Source organism: Apis cerana, linkage group LG1 (assembly GCF_029169275.1).
Source record: "Apis cerana isolate GH-2021 linkage group LG1, AcerK_1.0, whole genome shotgun sequence".
NCBI lineage: Eukaryota > Metazoa > Arthropoda > Insecta > Hymenoptera > Apidae > Apis > Apis cerana.
Genome location: NC_083852.1, coordinates 12,189,545 through 12,214,845, shown reverse-complemented (window position 1 = coordinate 12,214,845; position 25,301 = coordinate 12,189,545). Strand labels below are relative to the sequence as shown.

The 25,301-nt window shown below is 36.9% G+C and overlaps 1 protein-coding gene and 1 non-coding gene across 6 annotated transcripts in view; both read right to left on the bottom strand.

Annotated features, from left to right (window-relative positions):
* The window catches only part of LOC107999813 (puratrophin-1), a 323,391-nt gene that overhangs the window by 229,625 nt on the left and 68,465 nt on the right, over window positions 1-25,301 (bottom strand). The window contains exon 1 of one of the 5 annotated variants that reach the window (XM_062073664.1): window positions 13,696-13,758. The exons of the other annotated variants lie outside the window; for them this stretch is intronic. Coding sequence (XP_061929648.1) covers window positions 13,696-13,743 — 48 coding nt within the window. The 5' untranslated portion in view covers window positions 13,744-13,758. Of the gene's footprint in view, window positions 1-13,695; window positions 13,759-25,301 lie in introns of those variants that run through there. 5 annotated transcript variants of the gene reach the window in all.
* Window positions 12,311-12,451, bottom strand: LOC114577480 (U4 spliceosomal RNA). The gene has a single exon (XR_003697625.1). It is a non-coding gene; the product is annotated as a U4 spliceosomal RNA (small nuclear RNA).

Sequence of the window (25,301 nt, the reverse complement as noted above, 5' to 3'; positions counted from 1 at the left end):
TAATAAGAAAAAGAATCCCTGAGGAGTCGAATAAACAGGCCGTTCACCCTGTCCCAACCCTCCCCCTCCGACTTATCTCGAAGAAAAGTGAAACCAATCCTTTTCTTTCTCCCGGACACACCCATCGTAACCCAGAGCCGGTGAAAACGAGGCTTAACCTCGCTCGCGTGCTGGCTAATAAAGACGGCTCACGGTGCCCGGTATTAGGACGATAATACCGTGCACGCTCGTATACGCGCATTCCAACCTGCCCACGACTCGGCAGGTAGCGCGACGTGGCCTGCGAGGGGGGCGGCCAGGCCACATCGCGAAGGAACCAGGGTGCAGCAAGGGACGAGGGACGTTTAATGGACGCATAATCGAACGATACGTGGGCGATGCACTCGCGAAACTGGCGATTTCGAAAAAGGTAGACGGCTCGTGTATGTAGGGCCGCATTTCAAGCTTGGCCGACACGGTTCGTGAAAGGGGAGCTGCTTCGTATATCATAATTGCCGCCAGGTGCACAGCCGACGCCAGGGACACGTTAAACCCCCGCGCTATGGAAGCTCGGTAATCGATAGGAAGGGAATGCGTGATCATTCCGAGAGTTTGATCCTCGTGATTTCTTTTTGCTGGTTCGAAGGTAAAGAATTATTCGTGTCGTTTAACTTGTGCATATGTATATGTTTATATATTGTAAATATTTTTATTTAATTAATCCTAGCTTGAGTTTACGAGAACTATTTATTATGTAAATTATCATGTGATGGTATTGTAGTATCAATATTTTCTCGCCTAATTAATAATTAATCGCCTTTTGGTCTTGTTCAAATGAATTGATAGATTTGTATAATAAAAAAAATAGTAATTCATGATAATAATTTTATACTTTTAATTATTTGTCTCGTCCATAAAATAATAACGAATTATCCGCTAAAGAAATTTGCAAAATTTCTATTAATTGATAGCAATCTTGGTTTAAAGTATGTATAAAGTTCGTTTCAACTTCATTTTGTTGAATATTAAAAAAATATCTGACAGAGTTAGAATTAACGTTTCAGATCTTCAAGTAGATTATACAACGATTCTCTTTACCCTTTGAAATATGACGAGTTATAATGGAGAAAATCTACATGGGAATCTCCTTCGTTCTCAAGCAAAAAAAGAAAGAAAAAAGTCATCGTCTTATCTCTCGGCGAGACAACAAGAGATCCTCTCGATCACCCGCGCCCCCCAAATTCTTCAAATACACATAGGGAAATTTCGAAGTTTCGAAAGCGAGTCGCGGCTATCGCGGCCAGGGAACAACGTTAGCCCATTTTGTGAACCTTGTACGTGGACGATATACACGAACGATACGATAACGAGAGCGGAGAGCTCAAATCCACGATCGCCGGAGCGTGAGATCGAACGTCGAGTCCCCACGATCGAGACGCGATTAAACGCAAGCCGATCCGAGACCGTTTTTCTCACGGCACGGAGAATTATTGGTCGCCAATGGCAAATCCGTCTCGCGATACAACAACCGCCCCAATTTCGGACACCGCCCTCCTTAACGTCATTAATCTGCATATTGTATTCGTTACTGTGAATTTTATTTGTGTAGCATTTGAAGAAAGTCCATTTTTTGACACAACGAGTTCCTTTTGCAAACGTCGATTTGAACTCAAATCACGTAAGATTTTAAAAAGTCGAACAGACTTAAATTTTTCGACATCGAGGTCGCAATCATCTTTGTCAATGTGGATGTTATCCCTAAGGTAATTTATTCTTTTAATCATAAATTATAAGTCAAAAATTAATTATATATCGTTCCATCATAAAATCCATAAAACTAATTAAACTAGAACAATTTTGATATATTACGTCTCCCCGACGATTTGAAATCAAAGGAAAATTGTATTAGTCCTTTAAGCCCGTGTGTCTTGAGCAGAGCGAAAAAAAGCCGTGGAATAAAAATACCGGCGCGTGACCATTCACGACACATTTTTTCCCCCCTCTGACCAACAATGTTCGCGGTCGAACCCATGACATTCTTCACAGCGAGATAAACGCGCGATTATGCCAGACAGAGAGACCCGCCAAACTCGTTCCACGTCACTGTTCCAACCGGCTATTCCAACCGTAAACGCCGTGAATGGAAATGAGATTCGGACGAGTACAGCACGGCTCCCCCGCCTTATCGCTGCCCGTTGCGTAATTATTTCGCCCAGGAAGGAAGAGGGTAAGCGAGCTTTTAATTAATGGAGACTGGAAATAAACGCGTCGCAAGGCCGATTTACGGGCCGGCAGCTCGCTCCAACGATTTACGGTAGCGCGTGCTAACCCCTTCCCGATGATATTCCTTATTTAAGCTTTCCGTAATTTTTTCCTACTTTCCATTTAATTGTGTCAAATTTTTGCAACTTCGAAATCGAGAATCGTCATCGGGTATCGCGAAAGCGATCGATCGCAAGTGTCGAGAAAGTAGAGCGAACAATACACCAAAACGTTTAAGAAAACTAGAAATATCTGTCAGTCACGCTCAAGATATCATCTAATTATTCTGATGAGTTTCAGCATGAAATATTTTATCGATCGTACGAACGCGATACGATGATCACGCAATCGAATGCGTATAATCCAGAAACGTAAACACTTTCATATATTATAAATATCAACTCACCCTGAGATATTGTTGCAGAGTAATCCGAAATGAAGAAAACTTCAGAAATAATCTTCACTCACAAATCCACTTAAATCTCTCTCAAATCGTTCTCACTATTAGTTATTAGTGAATACACTTATCACGGGTTTAACAGTTTTCAAAAAACAAGGTAAAAAAAAAAAGAAAGAAAAAACACGTAAATTCTCTCGAATCTGGTTTTAATCGACCAACACTAAAGGTTACGATAAAAATGGCAAGGAAAAAATGGCACGAGATATCGTTCGATCGTCGATACAAACCGATATATCCATAAAATCACAACTTCGTGTATATCGTGTATATAAACCGCTATTGATCACGACGTTTCAAGCCGTTACTGCTGAAAGAACAGCTCGTCGCGATCTCGTCATCTCACGAAATTGCCGAGCACGATCCCCGTTCCAGGCAAGAAGCTCGGCACGTAGAACGCTAGAGGACATCGTCTACCGCGTTCCGATTCGAGCTGCACGAATACGCGAGCACAAACGTGTGCCCGACGACCTCGATATTCGAAAAACTGACCTACGGCGAATCGTTCGCCTACTTCATTCACCAGCGGCCGGCTGAATGGGCCACACACGCTCGAAAAATATCACGTCGAATATAACCTTCGATCACTTCACTTTCCTCGAGTCTCTCGACTCGACGATATCCTTCATCCCTTCGCAACTGTCGACTCTTTGGTCCAGTATATATAGCCCGATTCGTCCATTCGATGGTACATGCTTCCTACAGTTCATCGACTCCGAACCTAGTCCATAAAACGACCAACTCATTTATGGATCCATCGAGGTATTCTGCAACAATATTCGAATCGGCATTCGACGAATATTATCTACAAAGCAACGTGCGATTTACATCCGTGGTTGAAGCTCGAATGAAAAAACACGCGAACACGTGTCCGACTGACAACGAGGTGGCTGCGAATGTCCTGCGAAAGGATGCTTGCAACGCGCTGCGAGACGCTCGATCGAATCGTAACTGCGGCCACGACGGCAATGCCCCCGCGTCGAGCGCTTAAGCGCCGCCAAAGCGCTCGAACCCTGCCTGGACTCCCCTCCCCACCACTGAATGCCCGGCATCCCCACCCCGCCCACACTTTTCCGACCGCGCTCGGCTCGCGTTCGACGCACGTCGGAACTCCACTCGCTGCCACTCGTTTATACTCGGTCCCTGCCGCGATGAGTTCACCCTGCATTCGCGGGTGCGTCTCGCGGAAACACCGTTTCGTGGGTGGCATGGTAATTATAGAGATCTCTTCTTTTTCCCTGGTGATGAAAGGGAAGGGCTGGTTTTGATCGGAGATTGAATATTTGGTATTTTCGTAAAATGTATTTAAGAGAGAGATTTTATAAATGAGCTTTAAATTTGAATTTTTGTTAAGGATTTTTCTAAAATTGAAGGAAATAAAGGAGACGCCGCATCAATTTCAGAGTTACATGTTTTTTGAGCTACATTCTTCTTAAGGCAAAGATACGTAATTCCAAAACTAAATAGAAATACTTTTTAGAATTTAAAAAAAACACGATTAAATACTCGCTTTATCAAATAATTTTGTAAGACAATTTACTTATTTATTTATTTTCTAATTATTTTTCTAACTATTCTAAATTGAACTACTTTTTTCGATATTTGTAATCTCGTTTAATCAATTTTGTTTCATCAACGATCGCGAAAAGTCGTAATCAAAGTCGAGAAGACGAAGAATTTTTTCACAATACGTTGGAACGAGATTTTCGCGTAATTCGTAACAGAGGCGTCGAAATGAAAAATTACCGCTGCTTCTCGACCAAGGGTAGCAACCTCCATTCACCCCAGTAGTTGGAACTTGAACCACTCGACCAGGCTAACCCCACCCTTGAGCAGCACACTGAATGCCAGCAGCTGAAGCTTTCGAAATTTTTCCGACCACCATACCTGGGATAATGGATGCGGAAAAATCACCATTATTCAGTGGCATGTCCCCCCTTCACGACAATGAAACAATGCCACGAACATGCTGTCACCTAAACACGTTGAAAGCTTGTACGAGTGAAATTGAATCGTACAATGCATTTTTTTTTTTTGATAAATTTAATTTAATTGAAATGGAATTTTAATATATTATAAAAGATATTATAATTTAGTAATTTAAGTAACTGATTTTAAATAAATATTTATTCAAAATAATTTTATAAAGAAAATAATAAGAATAATTGAAAATTGTTTCATCGATTCTTTGCTTTTATAACTGTTCAAAAAAGAAATATTCGCGTCACTCTCATTTTCGAATATTCAGAAACAATTCTCTATTCAATTGTAACGATTGAAGGAGAGAAGAAAGTATCAAATTAGTTAAAAATTCCAAAACTAATAATTACTTTGAGTTATAGAGGCATCGATGATAAAAATTTGACCGATAGAAATAAATTTTAACTTGCAATGAAGATACTCGAGTTGAACGTATAAACGAATAATCTGCCGTTTAGAAATTATCGAATCGTAAGAACGCGCGCGGAAGCTCTTTGAAGCTCTTTTCTTTGAAGGCCCCGTATTGTATTTTCGACGATGCCCAGTTGTCGCAACCGAGTCGTTCTCGATGCTACTTTGTGCTAGGTCGTACCTTGCCCGATCTAGTCATGGCCGAGCATACGGCACGAACATGGAAAAATATGTAAATATCGGGTCTCATCCATTATCCAAGAGAAAAGAACGGAGAATGAGAAAAAGAGAAAAGGAGAAGGGAGATCCGTTTGCCCGCGCACGTGACTGCAAAATACAGGAGGGTACAACGACCCCTTTTGCTTTGCTGTTTTAGCAACGCGTATCGATTGAAATCGTGATCTTTTTAACAATAACTCGCATTTTCTTTCTTTACTCTCTTCTTTCCATTTTTCTTTTCTTTTTCTTTGAGCGTCTTATACAAGAAATCAATACATCGAATGACTTTGATTTTAATTTAATTCTCCTTCTTCTTTTATGTATAAGAAGTTCAAGGGAAAAAGGGAAACATTTTTAATTAAGAGAATTTTAACTTCATTTGGAGTTTTAGTTTCTCTTAAATTTCAGAAATTTTTATCTTTTCATTTGTTACGTGCTCAAATACTTTTTGCGAATATACAGAATGTTCAGTTATGGATACCTATGTATTTCAATATATATATATATATATATATATGTTCGTCCTCACTATAGAGAAAATGTCAATCAAAGCAAATAAAATATCAGAATAATACAATATTTTCTTTAAATATTTGGATTTTTAATTTTTTGCTACTTTTTACATATAATTGTCAGCAAAAACGAAAAAAGAAAAGAGACTTCTCAAGTTTCACGTACTTCAGATATATATGGTGCTACCATTTGCTTAAATTAATTAAAATGAATATAAAAATGATATACGTATAAACGATATAAATATTTATCTTTAATGTCTCCTAAATCTGTACAAAAAAAAAATTACGACTCTTACACTCGTAATCTGTCGCAACTAAACCATAATCGTATATTTATAACGCGCATTTCAAAATGAAACGAAACGTTCTCTAATAATCCATCGTTTTAAAATAGAATTGTAAAATTTCACTATGTAATTCTTTCCCCGTGGGAGTGTTCAATAAATCAATTTGATTGCCATTCTAATAGTTTCTTCAGAGTAAATTTCAAACACATCCGCCGATCATTAAAACTATTCCTAGCGAGCGCTCGCCTACAACGCGCCACTTGTATTGTAAATTGCAATCGGGCCATAAACTAGAATTTTAAATTAGCTCCTTTCATCGCGTGTCACCGGTAAACGTTCTCGTTACGGTGTTAACCAGAGACCGAGATAGTCCGAGTGGCGAGAACACAAGGCATCGGCGCGATCGTAAATTTATACGACTTTTCGTCTCGATATTGTTCCCCACGCGGATCTCCCTCTCCCTTCCTCTCTCCCCCGCTCCCCCAAACATCGCTCCAGGCAATTTTCAGAAGTGGTGGGGAGGGAGACGGTGGAAAGAATCGTTCGTAACGACGAGGAAACGGACCATCCGTGCCACTGGAAAGCTCGCAATTTATATCGCGGTCTGTCCTTTCTCAGTGCGCAATCGCGAAAATATCGCGGACGGTCCAATCCAATCATCGTGTTCGACACTTCGCGGAGCGCACCGCATGTTCCATATGCATGAGGATACAGTCAGCGCATTCTCGCGGCAAGTAATAATAATCCAAGGGACGAGGAGGAGTTCCCTAACCTCTCTTCAACGGCTCGACTCTCGCGCCGGGGAGAGATAATCGATTAAATTGAATAATAAGGAGAAAAAGGTGCTTGGTTGAAAGCAAACAATTCTGAAGGGGAAGGTATAAAGATGGGATTATCGGAAGTGGAACTTCATTTGTTGGGAAATTTTCGTCGATGTAAAGTCTATAAGTTATTAGCCGAGTTAGTATCATTTTAATTATACGAAGATCTATAGTTTTTTATCCGCAAATTTCTTTTCTTTTTCCTAGTCAAAATTCACAGTTTTCGGAAAAATTAATTCTTCGAATACTTATTTACAGCATTCAGTACTCACAAAATTATAATAATTAGATTAGATCTCATATCAAGTTATAACATCATTTTAATTTCAATAATTGTCCAAGGATTATTACTAAATAACAATAGTGGCACTTATATAATTTTATACAATAATAGCTAAAAACTAACTCGGGCCAATCGGTTATATAAAATTTATTAATAATATTAATTTCTACAACACATTTCAAAATCAAAGAAGAGAACTCATTTCCAATTATTTGAAATTTGAAACAGCTACGCATAACTGAACATCTATGCAAAAGAGGAAACGTTATGAACGCGATTAATCGGCGGATAGAATTGTTGCACATGCCGAAAATTCTTGCTAAAATCGCTCCACCAAAAATTTCTCCCTCGACTCCGCAACACACATCCATCTGACCCCATACATACCGTGCATAGCATCCACTCGTTCGAATTGAAATCAATAGCCCTTGAAGGGGCAGCGCCAAGGCGTGCTTCAATTTACAATTAAATCGAGGGGGAGGGGACGATCGCAGGACACGTTTCCAATCGCTGGAGGGGAAGGATCGCAATATTCCAATCGGCGCAACGACATGATACGCAATTAATCCATCCGCGCTTTGTGTAATGGCGGAGCGGAGTTGTCGCGCTTTGACCAGGTAGTCGCTCGATACGACCCTCGCGCGACTCGCACGTGTGATTTGCGCGAAGACTGTGACCAACGCGGGATTATGATTAATGGCGCTGCTATCGGTGCGTGAACGCCGCAAAACGAAGACAAATAGCCGCGCGGAACCTCTTTAAACGCGCTCACTCGTGGATCCGCCGGTGTTCGATCGGAAATGGCCGTAAAACTGGCGCGAGATTATCGAGTTCCCGTGGCACGGAACTGGCCGTGCCTGGTCGCCAGTCCCTCCTGGCGATTCGATTAATGAGTACGCGGCAAAAGGCGCGCCTTCGAACATCGATATCCGTATATCTCGTTCTTTTCTGCAAATTCTTGTTTTGGGTTGGAATTAAATTAGTACTGAGTAACGATATCGTGATATTGTTCTTTTCCATAAGAGATATCATTTCGAGTTTATAAGAGTTTAAGCGTTATTACAATATATTTACGACTCGAGTATTACTTAAAAAATAAATGTTAACAGGTGAGTTTAGATATGAAAGAAAATTAATTTCTTTTGATACGAAGAAGAGCCTCCTCAACGTGAGGAACCGTGTATCCGATAATCGAATCACCTTTGGGTCACGGCTCTGATCAGTAAATTTTGCACGAACGTAGCTATGGTTCTTAATTAATTTACAAGAGTTGTGTTGGAATTAGAGAAAGACAGCGAGAAGTTATATATACTAATAATAATTTTATAAAATAAAAATTTATAAATATAAAATTCTATACTAATATATAAAATCATAAATTAAATTAAATGAATAATAATAATAATTTAGCTAATTATTTAATTTATTTTAATTTAAAATTGAAATATCAAAAATAAAGCTTCTAACTTTATAAAAAGATTTAAAACAAATCTACATTTCTCCAATTTATATAGTTTAAAAAAAACATTATATTTTCAATATAAAATTAATTAATTTCAATTTATAAATTAAAAAATAAAATTATATAAAAATCCATTTATATAATTATATAATAAGCTAAATAAAGCTTACCTGTTATTAGTATATTTAATTTAATATGAACGAATTTCGAAAAGTAAATATTTTTTAAATATTTTTTTCCATCGTTTATCTTGATCATTAACAGTACGAGAGATATTAAAAATTAAAGAGAATTTCGAATAACTTGCAATATTCAATGTACCCTTCATCATATATACATCGAATATAGTTTTATGTATTAGTTTTGAAAATGAAAGGAGATGCTTAAAAATAAAAATTTCTCCCATGATTCTTTTCAATTACCACCGATTGACATCTCCTTCGTTTGCCTTTCCACTTCATTCGCTTTTCCACTCGTGTAACAGATACGTTTGTTCATTTGAAAATCGACATACGTATAAAAATAGCAAAACACAAAATATATTGATATCCAATGATGAGAAAAAGCGAAGATTAAAAGCGTGGAATGATATCAATTCTAAAGAGAAAGGAAAGAAAACATTCCAATCACGCCGATATCGGATATCAGGAGAGGTCGTTGAATGGTAAGACGCCCTCCAACACCACTTTTAATCGCATAATTTTCGGCGTAACTTCGCGCCGGATTCCGTTCCATTCCCGAGGAGGAGCTTATCTCTCGCTTCCACGCGGCAGAACTTGCGAATCCGCTCTCGGCGTAATTAAAAGTCTGCCGCCGTCGATCAAGCCCCAGCTCGAGGCGGCGGCTCTTCGTGTCGCAGAGATCGGTGGGGAAGGCGCCACGAAAGTTCCAACTTTCCAACTTTCCGCACCTTGCACTGCGGCACCAGCCTGTTACCAGGAACCGATCGTGAACTTTGAATTTGAATTTTCGAGTTCGCGCTCTCGACGAATGCTGTTTTTATCTGCACGCGCGAATAAACTTGATTGGACAAATTTTATTTTATATTACGGTGGAATCGAAGCTTCGTTAGAATAAGAGATAGTTCTGATTCATCTTATTCATCATCGTATTCATTATCACGAGAGATCCACGAATGAACGTAAATTAGAAAAAAGTAATGATAAATATTGTTATATTTTCATGGAAATTAGAGAAAGATAATAAACAATATTGCTATTACAAATTTTTCATTTTTGCAATTGTTATGGAAACTTGTAGATGTTTCTGGCAAAATTAATTTTGAATTTTATTCATACAGGTTCGTAAACGGAAAAAAGAGAAATTTTACCATCAAATTCTACTTTATTAGTCATATTTTCGAATCTTTATTGCTTGAAAGTTTGGTTGACAGTGTAACAAACGCGGTAACCTGATACCCGGGTCATGTGCTAAATTTGACGTCTTGAAACGGTCATAAAATATTTTCACTGACTTTGATCATTTATACAGACTTTTATACAAAAAAAAAAATTAAAAGATATGAAGATATAATAACGTACACCGAAGAAAAGAAATGAATTACTTGAAATTAGAATGTAATAAAAGAAGATATAATTTTGAAATACGTACGTAATTTATCTGTGAAGCAAAAAAAAAAAAAAAGAAAAAAATGCAAGAAGCAAGAAATCTATGCATATTAAGATGCATATAAAAGTAATAGATATAAATCTTTTCGATTCTTCTATTTATAACAATCTTATCGAATCAAATTCAAATCTATTTACCGTAATCGCGAGTTAATTAAACGATTTAATTAAACAATTAATTAAAATGTATACAAAGAGTACAATCCTCATACGAAGTCAAGGGTGAGAAGATCATATTATTAAAGATATAAAATCAAAGATAATTCCAATACGTCTATTTAAATTTTTCTCATACTTAAAACTATTTTTACAATCTCTCTCATTTTCTCTAAGAAAATCAGCATCGAAGAAAGATTTCTACCAGCGCATACCGATTAAAGAGATCAAATTGAGATATATTAAAATTCTCATTTTGTAAATCGTATATATACGTTACATCGAGGCGAGAATTAAATGATTTGCAACGAAAGACCGGGATACGATGGTTTTTCCCACGAATACCAAAGTTCTTAAATCACGCACATCTCACGAACTTCCGACAGATCTTCGGTCGAAGGCCCCAGCAACGCGCAATTATTTCTCGCATGCTGGGCTATTGCGTGAGAGTAACGAGCGTTCGCATTGTCTGTACGCATCGAATTGGATTGTTTAACGGAATGTATACGTCTTTATGGAAATACCGTTCTCGGTTATTCCACGCCAAAAATCGAGTAACCGTAAGTAAATTATTAATATTCACGTCGCGTTGCGATATTTTCTCAAGTTCAATTTATCCGTGGAAAGAATATTAAAAAAAAAAAAAAAAGAAAGAGAAAGAAGAAGAATTTGTAAATAGTATTTTAAATATTACGATGTAATGGTATTATAAATATTAGAAAAATTCACATAAATATTATATACGAGATAATTTATTTCTTAATTATATAATAATACAATTTCACTAAACATAAACATAAACATACTTTCCCTTTTCTTTTTTTAATTTATAGCAACATTCAATCTCTTGTATTATTTTTAAACAATTGTAATATCACGCATTTGGTCACAAAAGTCTTACATTATCTTACGAAAACTTGAATATTTCATATATTGAGTACTTTGTTCTATCCTGTTGTCATAAAATTACATTCAAAAAAATGAAAAAAATTCGAAAACTTTAAGGACTGATTTTATCTTCTCGATGTGGTATCGTTCGATGATCGTTAAGTTTTATATCTTGGAGACGCCATTATGTAAGCACAAGGATACTTTAGCAAGCAAGACATAGGTAACATCCTCAATGGTAATTGTGCGTAACAACCAGGGAATACACACCGAACCGCGAAACAAGGTTGTCGGAAGTAGCGGTCGATCAATAGGTAAATAGGTTAATCGCCGTATCGTTCGTCCTGAATGGAGTTTCGAGTGGCGCGTGTGGCTTTAATGTAAGTGAACAAACTATTCAACGTTTATACCGATTCGCCGGAAATCACACGCTCGATAGACCCTAAAACGTCGACCTCGACCTGGTTGCACGCAACAACACATGCACATATATTCGTGTATATAGTCCGTTGTGTAAACGCGTCTTAATGATCTCGTGCACAATGCAATTCCTCTGAATGGAGTGAAATCGATAAGAAATTTATCGCGCGGAAAACGCATAGAGAAATCGCTACTCAGTCGGAATTAAACGACCGATAAAGTTATAAGGAACTAGGGGTGAAACAATGATAATTGAGAGAGCAAACAGGTGGCATTAATATTCAGGATTATTTTCATAAGGACGTTTAAAAAAGAACGAATGAAATACTTTGAAATAAGGTGGAAACACAATCTATGCAAATTTGATTATATAAAATTATCATATTAAATTATCATAGGCTTTAAAAACGAAAGAAGAAAGTCGCATCGTGAATATTCGATAAAAGTAAGATTTAAGTAGTAAAATACGAAATTAGATAGATTTAGTGCCTAAAATAATGATAATACGGATAAATTTCTCTACGTTTATATTCGTTTAGAAACCCCCGTAGGGGTTACCAAAAATTGCCGTAGCCGATGATTTTTCACATCGTCATGGCGGGGTATTGGTAAAAGTTTTCAACTAGCAAAAATCGCACCTCGGTAGAACCTCATTGGTTACGATATCGCCACTGCGCAAAGCTGATGGTTACACACCTCCTCCTGTTAGATATAACGTTTCATAAACAATTTAACTTGCGAGAAACAATATGAATTGCGCCGCCATCTAGTTCTCGGTACTCGAACTAACATTCTCTGCACCCTATTCGTTCTCTATCTCGCCCTTATTTGAAATTACTTTATCTCATATGGAAGAACTATAAATTAATTCTAAAAATATCTTATAAATTATATTCTTAGAGATTTATTATTAATTAATATTTGAATGAATAAGAAATTAACTTAAGATATTTTTTTGTTGAATTGTTGTCAAATAAATTATATCAAGATAAATTTGTTATAAACCTAAGATGAATAAAACGATTATTTTTTAAGAATCGTTTCATTTCAAATATAATGTGAAATAATAATTCACAAAAAAAAAAAAAAAACAAAAAATTATATACTGCGTTATTCGTTATATCTGCATTTATTCGTTATAACGCAGGAATAAAAAATTAATTTACAAACATTCGTAACACGAGTAATGTAAAAAGTAAATGAATTCTTACTATTTCTTACTACTCTCCTGTAATTATTCTACCACACATGTTAGTGAGATTTATTGTAGGTTTTTACGAGTGTAATAACACACGCATTACCCTTTCATCAAGAAGTCACGCTAAAATAAGCCTATAAATACGAATGGCACACGTGTTCAATCACGCTATGCTATACGTTTCTCTCGGATTGATAGAAAAGGAACAACATCTCGATTTCTTTTGATTTTATGCGATTTCATATGTACATTATGGAGATTATTCAAAGGCAGAATTACGGAATATATAGCAGTGTAACGTACCACTGTCACGACTATTAAGAATGCGAATATAGCTATTGATTATAACGAAACCGATCGCAACATAATAATAATAATAATTATCGAATTTTTGTCCAAATGCCGTATTCCCCAAGCTAGATACGGAAAATTGAGATTGCTTTGATCACGATGATATCTCGCCACGTGCAAAATTTCTATCGTGAAAATCATTCCGCGTTCACCCATACACCAGACGTAAACATAAACGATACACTTTCTCTGGATGACGTTACATTTTCATACGCCTACAACTAGATCATTACCAGTTCTCGCGATGTTATCGCGGAAATCTTGCACCGAAACCGACACTTTTCTGACAGCGTCGGCCATATTTGATTCGTTAGACGTTAGATGAAAAGAAAAAGTAAATGAAATAAACCAAATTACAAACTTCGTATTGTTTCATACCTTTGAATTGTATCGTTGAACGCTCGAATAATCCATCAAACGACACATCGATGATTTCTGCGAGTTATGCCAAACGTAAGAACTTCCACAAAAATAGCACAATAACACAAAATCGAACGAGTATAACGCATTCTCACGCGACGCGGCGTAACCACGGTACGAATGATCTGAACGGTCATTAGGCGGCGACGTCCGCGCATGCGCGAGATACATCTCCGATACTCAATCTCCCCAACGATCAATCACGTCGAAAAGTACCGCGCGCGCTTTCACTGCAAACGCAACGTCGCTGTTTTCGTACGCCTCTGTCATCAATATAAGCGTGAACGAACTTCACCAGATCGATTACTGACGGTAATTATTTAATTTCCCGGGTGATCTCACACGGCCCACATTCACATTGTCGATCCATTATCATCAAAGCATTATTCTTTAACACCTGCTTGACTATTGCCTTCCCTCTGCGCGGATTAACGACCAACGTGGTAATAAGTGGCGAAACGAAGAAGAAGCTGCTTTTAGAGATTCAATTACGTTATCCGCATGGTAACATAATGATAATGATCTTCGACTGGTTCTCGAATGCGTATACATGCGAACCGTAACGAACAAGGAAGAGCGTTGGTAAGAAACATTCTTCCTCATAAATATCGAGATGAAGCTTATGGTAATTTGTCTGTTGATCTAATTTGAAAGAATAACGCATACGCGGTATAATTAGGTCTTGCATGTCTCACATTTCTTGTTCCTTTTGAGAACAGAAATACAATTTTACTTTTAACAAATCATTTCTTACATCGATAGAATTTATTCTTAAATTTATTATTGAACCGCTATAAGTTGAGCGTATGAAATTCTCTATATTCGAGGTTCGAATTCTAATCATCTCAAAGAATCCCATATCTAAAATAGTCAAATTGCTATGAATCTTGGATCTAATATCGCCTATAAATATAGACGCTATACCATATATATTACCATATATATTACCATTGACTTTAATTCGGTTCGATATTTGATTTCAATGTTATATTTGTACGTATCAATAATACAATTCAATGAATCCAAAATTATTTCCGTAGTTAAGTTTCGTCTACGCGATATATTATAATCTAGATATGTATCAAGGGATCTAATAGGATCTAACTTTCTATGAATCTTCAATTACCTAAAGCAAATTCCACTATTGCTACAATAACCATGTCAATTATACGGATTTACGATCAATCAGATCGTGTTTCACGACTATTTGAAACTCACCACAGATTGATAGTTCTCAACTTATAGTCAAATCAACACGAAACTTTCCACAGTTTCCACTTAACTTTTTCCCAACAATTCCAACAAATACGTTTTTACTTCCAAAAAGAAAATAATAATAATAACAAAAAAGAATTAGGCCAAAAAGAAAAGAAAGAAGTAGTCATTCATTCGGTTAAATATGTACAATATAGAAAAGCTCGATTTTCATCGAACCTTAGGCAACCTGTCCCGAAGGCAACCAAGAGATTCTAATTCGCGATGCCGACACGAACAGTTGTTCCTGAACGTCGCGGCGAGCGCTTATTACAAGCCGTGTAATAGGCTTCCGCGCGCGACTCGAGGCTTCCCTCGCGCGAGATAACGAGCGTAGAGGAATGGACCGCGAGCAGATTAACAGTACCGACTGTCCGGTGCGCGATCCGATTAAACTGCGCATAATAAATCGCCAAGGGTGCGATCATTCAATTAATAGCGGACAACGAGGCAGCATGGAAAGTTGCTCGTGGCACGCCTTCGCTTTTAAATATCGCACCTACGTAAGCTGCCACGTTCGCGCCCGATAAGAAACTGCGAGCTCTTTGCTTCTTATTGCTGTTTCTCCGTACTGGGTGATCGCATCGTAATGAGCTCATGACAGGATTGAACGTTATCGAAATAAATTCCTAGTTGAATCGTATCGATAAAATTTTTATCTCATTTTTTATTTTTATCACACGTGTTGACCGGATTTTCTGCAAGTGTTGAATAAATTTGTTTGAAATGAAAAAAGAAAGCACGATGAACGGATGTTTAAACTGTTTGAATTCTTTTTCATCGAGTTGATCAAGTTTCGAGATATTGTTGTATAAATTTGCAAATTTTTTATACTCTTTCTGTGTGCGTTCTTTTTTTTAATTTTATAAAATTAATAGCGAGTAAGATGTGATCGTGTTCAAATATAATCGCTTCTTTGTTGTTTTTCGAACGCATGCTATACAATTTACGTTGAATTTTTTCGCTTCTTTGTACAATTCTTTTAATATGCGTCTGTATGATTAATGATGAAGAAGATGTTTAAGATCTTTGTGTTGGATAAATCACTCGGTACATCTCATTTGTCCAACTTTTTGTTAAAATGTTGTTTCATTAGCACACGGGCAAAGTGGCCGGTGAAATGCAACAGATTCACAGTGGTTGAATCATAACAGTAATTATAATGAGGATCCGGCGTTCTAGTGGCTAACGATGAGAGATTCCACCAAGTTTAATGGCAATGCCGTAAATTCCAGCGCGTGTAACACGAGCGCATAGACGAAGTTGGCGAGCTTCTTCAGCGCTTAATAAGATGGTGCGCGGATTCGAGAAGCAAGAATGTGCTGTTCCAAGCATTTAACACGTGAGTATATATTCCATGCACTTTCAAATTTTACTCCTTTTATTTATCGGGCCAGATCATTGATCCAACCTAGAAATATTCAAGATCTTTAATCTGCTTTGCTATAAAAAGTTTCTTGCCCAATATAGAAATAAACAACAAAAGAATATCTTAAACAATGTACTTTGGATTATATTTATTCATGGATGTAACAAATACTTACCCCCACGCTCGGAGAATAAAACACTATTTTAAGACCAGTCTATTTATTAAATTGTTCTATGAACGACGAAAACAAGTTAAAACAAGGAAAATTTCTACAATTATAATCACTCGAGTATTACGCCGATCATTCCCCATCATTGCAATTCTCCTTTCTTGTACGGATAATTGCATCTCGTATCCTCGAGGGAGATCGTTTTCACGCGTAAAATTTCACAAATTCGAAACTGAGAACCGTCACATAAGCGCGCGCTCCGAACAAGAAAGAGCGGCCCCTCGGGGTCCCGGGAGAGGATGTTTCGCGGCGTGAAAGCGATGCCATTCCATCGGAAGAAATAGATCGAGCCACGGGAAACGGATCAACTCGTTAGCGATCAACGAATCTCGTCCGGCCTGTGATTGCTTTCTCGTTCTGGCCGCTGCTCGCTACCGTTTGACTCGACGATTTACGAATACCACTTTCTCCGTTTGGACGTAATCTGACGATTTCGAAGGACGAAGGAAAATTTGTTTATGCCATTTTGTCTTCGAGATGAATAGAAATTAAAAAAAACTTTTATCTTAATGCTAGGTCTGAGCACGTTGAAACAAATAGTAATTTTATAGATTATTTAATGGATTACTTGATTTTGCCAACTTCTAATGTAATATAAGATAATTTTCTCAATGTGACATATAATATAATAATAAAGTTTTCAGAGATTTTGCTTAGACACAGAATGATAAAAAAATCGCGATTTTTAGGTTATGTCATTGTTGCACGAACGTGTAACGTGTGTAATATCTGTCAATTGTTCCAAAGCTGGCTTTTCAAGTTATATTTCAGCGACTGAATGATGATAATAACAAATAATAATACGTGGATACAACTTAACTTCAAATTTATTACAATTTTATTGTGCGTACAAATTGAACAATTGTTTTCAGCGATTGTCTCCCTTGTGTATACCCGTGTAAAAAATTCTTAACAATCTACGCATCTAAATAAAATAACTATTGATATCTCTCTGTAACATTAATTTCAAATTTATAACAAAATTAACAGACTCAATACGAAAAGGAGAAGAAGTTAATTTCCTGCCGATAACGCGTACAACCTCACATTAATTCGTAACATTTCATTCATATCGCATTACCCATAACAATATTCACGGTATGATCATCTCCATTCCCATCTCTCTTCCAAACGAATAATATAAATCAGGTTTTATAGATCCTTCCCAAGTTTTTAGGATCATATCCAAGGTATCGACGGTAGAAACCGAGGCAGAAGAATGGTCTCCAAGGTGAAAGGCTGAGGAAGTTGAGCTCCAATTAAATTGTATCTCCTTTAAGAAGGCCGCTGCCGTTACGGATAATCCGCGTGCCGCTTGCTCAAGGCAGGCCGCGAGCGAGTGCTCGCGGGTACGCCGCGCGGAGGAGGAACAAGCTTATGAAGCAGCGCCAGTTTTTGCCCCGTCCTCCACGTTATAGGACTAATTTATTAACTACCCGGCTCGAGCATCACGGAACTGTTCCCCATCGGCGGCCTTCGTACAAGAAATGGCGCGCAATCTTCCTTCCAATCTTTGTGAAACGCAGCCCCATTTGATTCGCCCGGTTTCATCGCGCCACTTTCTTGTCGGAGTCTAAGAATCGTCCCAAGGGTTTCAAAAGCTGATTTCACGGTGATTTCATGGGGGATTTTAATCGATTGAGCGGCGTACGCATATGGAAGTGATGTTGAGTTATAGCATCGGAGCCAATGACGCTTTGGAACTCGAGGAATTCCGCTTGGTGGTCTTGAATGGTTTGGTGTAATGAGATATTTCCTTTTTGCGCAGGAAAGTTTCGAACGTCGGGGGAATCGATTCCTTTTAGGATGAGGTGCTCGAGAGAGGATCGATGGATTTTTGAAATCGTACTTCTAATAGTTGTTAATTATTTTAATTGACGTTATTCGATACAGGAGTAACTTTCGTTATTTGATGATTGATATTTTTAAACTTTTTTCAAATAGATTATTGTCATAGTTACGTGCAATTTCTTTTAAATCTTTCAAGCAATATACAAAATGATACAATTTAACAAATATCTTGCAAATAAGAGGGAAAGAGCAGATTTATTTTTAATTTTTAAAAACGTAATATCTATGAAAAAATTCTGTATTATATATATAAAAAAAAATAGATGATTTATTTCGAAATATTTTGTGTAGCAAAAAGATTTTAAGATTTTATAAATTAATAAAACAAGTCGAGCTAGTTTTAAATGGATTTTTCTCCCATTTTTCGCAAAAACAAAATTCAAGAAAGTATGAAGCGAAGCAATCGGAAACAAGCGCATCTTCCGCTACCCAGTCCCATACGATGACAAGCCCAAGTATCTTATCTACCATCTACAATCTAGGGAAACTTGTGCGTAGTTAAGCGTTTCACATTGGCAAGGACTGTCTACGCTTGTTACTAGTCATCCCCCCCACCACACGTATTCAACCGGCTATTAGAAATTGGTCGCAGTTTTTGCACGCAAATTCAACCGCTTTAACCGTACGCATGGTCGCTTACGTAAATAATAAAACAAAATCCTCCCCAGACGTGTTTTCTCGCTTTCCTATTCATTATGTAAAAGCGCGGCACGTTCGGAAAATAACACTTGGTTCATTTATCTTCGACCTCTCTTCTGATTCTTCTTTCGCTGGCGCGGATGCAGGAAGAGGAGAGAGACTTTCTCGAATCCAAGAGATTGAATCTTCCACGAACAATAAGTCGCTGTGATATGCGTAAATAATGCCAGCTTAGATATTGCTTGCTATTCGCAAAGAAGAGTAAAGGTAAAGACAGATATTGGTTTTCTTTCATAGTTGAAAACTAGTCGCTCGATAACGATTCGTCGAGTTAGGTTAGGAATGGAAAAATTAATGGGCTGTAATGTGGATTGTGATGGGGAATCGTGATATTTATCGTAGTGTTTCATTAATTGAAATGTTTAAAAATTGAATTATAATCGATTGAGATGATTTAAAAATAATACATTATATATTTTATAATGATATTTTTACGTACAATTGCATTAATTGTTATATGGATTTCATTTTTATCGTTACAGTCGTTCAAATCGATACCACTTGTATAAAATAAGCGGATTATATGATATTTATATATTACCATGTATAAATTTTGGTAATCTTGAATACATTTCTCATACGAATAAAACATTCTTTTATCCATCTCGTTTTTTTGACAAGTCTCTTCTTTTAAATATTAACAAAACATTTAAAAAGAAATATTGAAGAATATTTGGTATGTAAATTTGAAATGCAATAATGGAACATTTGAGTACTCGTTATAAGTGGAATATCTGTAAAGTGTTGATTTTTTCATTCATACATTTAATATGTAAATGTTAGAATGCATTAGTGAAGCTTGTTTGAGTATTTGTAAGTATATTTTGTAATTAAGTGCACTTGAAAAAAGTAGAATATGAGTAAAGTATTTATTTTTTGTTCATATCTGTTTCACATTTTTATTGTACATATATCACTTAATATGTAAATGTTAGAATAGAATAATAGAACATTTGAATACTTATAAGTAAATGTATTTGGAAAAAACTATATTATCATGCATTACTTTACTATTCCTTTAATTTCTCAAATGTCAAATTTTTTCAGTTGAAGATTTGATTGAAACTTATTCTTAAATATCTCTCAATAACACTTCATCTATTCCAACATCATTATATATTATTCCACAGAAAGAGTTATTCAAACTTCTCCATATATTTCCCAAGCATATCTCTCCAAGATAATCTTTCTGTTATTTTCTATTTAACGATAAACTTTTCATTCTATATCATCATAAGATTCTGCATATTCAAGGAAATTTCAAAGAACACATTTTCAATCCAAAACAATCTTTCAAATATCTTTTAATATCGTTTAATAAATTTCATCCATTCAAAGATCATTTCATAGATTCCATATACTTCAAAGAAAGTTATCCAAGTTTCTCTTACGTAGCACATTTCCTAACACTTTCAATCCAAAACAATTTCAAATATTTCCCATAATATACTTCATCTATTTCAAGATTATTTCACAACCATTACCACAAAATGTTCCAAGGAAACATTATTCAAGCTTATCTTGACCTGCACATTTCCTAACCTCATTTTCAATCTAAAACAAATATCTTCCATTTGACAAGCTTCACCTATTTTAAGGTTATTTCATAGTTATTACCATAAAATTCTGAACATTCCAAAGAAACAGTTATCCAAGCTTCTCTTATACAGTACATTTTCCAAGTACCATCGAGGAAGCATCTAGGAACAACAAAACGGTAACCGTCTCGAAAGCGAGGACGCCTCGTCTCATTGTCTCTCGCATAGAGGTCGGTCCTCGTTTGATAGCCAGCAAGTAGGTAGCTAGGTAACCAGTCGTGTAAATAACCGATTGGTCGCGGGTTAAGTATCTGGTAACAGCGAATACTGTCTCTACTGTGGTATCGATATATCATCCGATCGAGCCTCGAGAGCATATCGTCGATTTCGCACAAGTTTCTTTTCCTTGAAATTTCCCCATTAATAGCACGAGGCGCGAATCGCATGTGCGTTTGAAACGTTAAAATTCCACAATCTAAACTTCGCGTTCCCCACGACAAATGATCGTACTCGATAAAAAGATTTCTCTTTGGCGGAATTTTAGTAGATTTCGCTCGATGATATTTTCTCCATGAAAATATTGGAAACCATATTGGAAGAGGTCGAATTGATAAATATTAATGAAATTTTTTTTTTCTTTAGAATAATGAGTTTGAATAATGATGCCATTAAGTATTATACCGAAGATAGAGTTTTAATTATTTTATCAGTTATTAAATATCGATAACAAGATAACAAAGAAAAATAGATTGTATTAAAATCCTATCATTTTTCCTATCTTGTCATCATTCATACCTTCGAAAATCGATATCTTTCCATCCATATCGCGATATATCGATGTCAGAGGATCGCGGAAATAGCTTTAATTTAATCTAGCGCAAATAATAGATTCGCTCTTGGGTGGCTCTTCGATCGAGATGATCGGAAGAAACTGACTGATCGCAACGCGTGGGTCGATGTTTCTGCTCCCGGCATAGATCTTCTAGATTCAATAATGAAGATAGTTATAGTCCTACATATACAGGGTGTTCGACTACATCTGTTTCAAAATTCAAAAAAAACTCCTCTCTACGAATAAACGTAAAACAGCTGAAATGGCATAAATAATCTTTGTTTCTTATCTTCTAAAAAATCAAAATCACGATAAATTTTTATAGCTAATTCCATTCCAAATATCCAAATTTGAGGGATAATTCTAGAAATTAAAACGGATAAAAAAGTGTACACTGAAGTTTAACATTTAACTCATACGCAAAACGTTAAAAATTATTATATCTTTCAATTACTTGAAAAATAAGCTTCAACTCGAATCATCCCTTAAATTTTCTTTCTAATTCCAAACACCCTGTACACGTGTGTCGGTGGTTTACAGGAGGAATCTGGAATCTGGAAGCTGGCTATCGCAGTTCCAAGACACACAGCCTTCAATCATTGTCAATCAGTTCGGACGAGGCACCGTTACAGTGTCTTCGATGCTCTCATCGCGTTGTTCCGCGCTATCTGGCTACACCTTCTGCTATTCTTCCCCGGTATTCCTTCACGGTCCCGTTTTCCACCGGCTTTGTCATCAGTCTATACGCACCCTTCGCCTGTGTGTGGTCATCTACGTGAGTCCTGGCCACCTGGCACACAGTCTCTTGATCAAATGACCCAGCCCAGAGGAGTTCGATGACGATACAGTGGAGTGGATAGTTTCGTAATTTGAAAGATCTTGTGATGACAGGCATTGGAGAATAAGGGAAGATTTTGGAAGAGGATTCGGATAATTAAGTAAGCGTAAATTTTGAAATTTATAATAATCGATTAAACTGTTAATAAATCAAACAGGTCAGTTAGAAAAAAATGTTTAAAAAAGCACCAAAATATATCATATATTTTCTAAATAATCATATTACGACGCGTGAATATCAAAAAAAAGGAAAAAACTGGAAGAATAAAGGATAACGATATAATGAACAAATTGTGAGATGACTTTTTACGTGCTGTTGCGTTTGTTTTAATTCGTTTCTTTTCCTCGATCAACTTGCTTCGTCGCTTATATCACGATTTGTTCGCTCTTAAAGCGCTTTCACATTATCCGGTTTTCGTTATCCGATTGAAGCCGAATCAATTATCGATCTAACGTATCGAATTAATGTTCCTTTTTCATATTGTTATCGAAATAATTCCAATAATCGATCGATATTCAAATAATTATTACCAAACAAATACATTGATTCGAAAAAGCAAATAGAATAGAATAGCAAGGCCGATCTTAGTAAAACTCTGGTCACGATCGCAAATCCAAGAAGAAATGCGATCAACACTCGACTCGATATTCGAAGGGCAGGAATTCGCGTGGGCGGATCGAGCTCGCGCAGATAAACGCGTATAATCCCGCACAGGTGTAAGGGAAACCCTGAGATATTTATTTCTGTTCGTATCGCAACATCGAGTTGCAGCGCCGAGCTTATCGAAGTTACTTGGAAGACTAGGATTGCGAAAGGAACGACGAAGGGAGGGGGTCGATCCGATTCCATCATCCGCTCATTCTTCCTCTCTTCATCTTCCATGTACTATTTTTTTTAACCATCCAGTTCGATGTAACAGCATCGAGAAAAACAATCGGATCTTACCAATTTTGAACATTTCGAAAATTCGCGTTATACAAACGTGTCATTTGAGCATCTTAATTATTTATATAATAGAAATCAAAAATGGCACTGACTTTCGAGGTTTCGACACAGTGAAATTCTCTCATAAATATAAATTGTCTTTAACTAAGCGAAAAATTATTAATAAAGAGAATTAAAGTAAAAAGAGAATCTATGAGTGATCGATCTTCCTCTCCACTTTCTCCAATTTCCCGAAACGAAAATCCTGGACCCGGTTAAGACGCTAGAAGAGCACGAAAGGATATTTACGATCGTGTTTCTCGACTCTGAACGGGTCTAGGGCGAGTCCCTAAACCCGTTCGTTGGGCGTCCTTTTCCGTATACGGTACGAAACGAGTCGTTATTTGGCGAGAAATTATTGCCATTACAGTCGAGCCACACACGCGTAACCTCATCGTTATCGGTTCCATTTGATACAGCGATTGCATATACGTCGCGTACGGTGGTCCAAATTTAAGTATTTAAAATATATCTGAATCGAGGTGAATAATTCTTCTTCCTAGCCAATCGGACGCTTAATCCTCTCCGAATGAATAAAATCTGGATTAAACAATCGATAACTGATTTTTTTAATTGTTTTCGAGTTATACTCGCCGAAAAAATTGAATGTTTCTTTTGACAACAAAGTTTACTTTAAAGAACAAAGAAACCCATGTTTCACGATGATCCATAATATAGACTCTTTCTAGAGAATCGTGGATCGCGGTCGATTAAGACAAGGCTAGGTGTAACGAGCATCTCCGTCGAATTACTTGTCCGCCAGATAATTCACTCGACCCGAACATTCGACAACCTTTCGAGCCGATCGTTTAACGAACGATAATTCCTGTTTCATCCCGTGTACATCGTGCAGCAAGTTATTGATCGAAAGGATGCTGGCAAATTGCGTTGATATATCGCTTGGGTAGTACAGCTTTTCTTCCCCGTCGGATCAGAGATTCCTGTTTGCGCTCGGTGTTGGGCGCAGGGATAATTCTTGCGGGGAGAGTTATTGCCGGGGTTGCAACGAGTATTAGATTTCTGGATACCGTGAAGAAGAATGGTTGGGAAAAGGCAGCGGTGATGGATAAGGGAAGATGAAGTTCTTATCCGTCAAATATTTTCCTCCTTCGTATCATACTTTTTTCCTTTTATCCCTTATAATTTATTCGAATGTTTCCGTAAGAGGAGAGAAAATTAATGTTCGAATCTCTCTTACGATTGATTAAATCAATCGTATCATTCGTTCTACGTATCCCTTAATAATAATTAAGGGATACGTAGAAAATTATAAAAATGTAAGTAGAAGCCTTTGACCTGATTCGAATCTTAAAAGGCGAGTTTAATCAAGAAGGCCCGAATCTGCTTGGAGGAATCCAAATTTCCAGATCGAAAGTTATACCGGATGTGATTGCTCGCCGGACAAAGGCCTCAGCTCGCCTATATTAGGTAGAACGCGCCGGTTAGCTTCTCTAGCTGCCTACTTTCAGAAATTCTGCGCTAACGAGCGAGCAACAGGCACAGCGCTCCGCTTTCCACCGTGTGGGACATCGCTGCCCCATATCTGCCAAATTGTCGTGAGCCACCGCGTCCTTTTCTTTATTGGTCTTCTCTTTGCAATTTATCGAGCGCTCTATTGTGCAGCTTCCATCCCGCTCAAGTTGCAGCGTTGATCTTCGAAATTTTGACGAGTTACAAGTGTCGTTATATTCTTGAATTCTCGATTCTCTACTTCCGTACACGATTTTTCTAAATTGTTATTAGAATTTGAAATTTTCCAAAATTTGCGACCACGAAATACACGTAAAATTTGAAAAGAAACAACAAGGAATGATTTAATCAAATTATCCTGCTCACTTTTATACGTTGGATTTTAGAATAAGATAAAGATAGCAATTGTGTAAAAGAATACAATTTTTATTAAACTATATATTAAAGCTAGTTCATAAATTACTGTTAAAATTCTATAAATTTATAATATTAAGAAAATT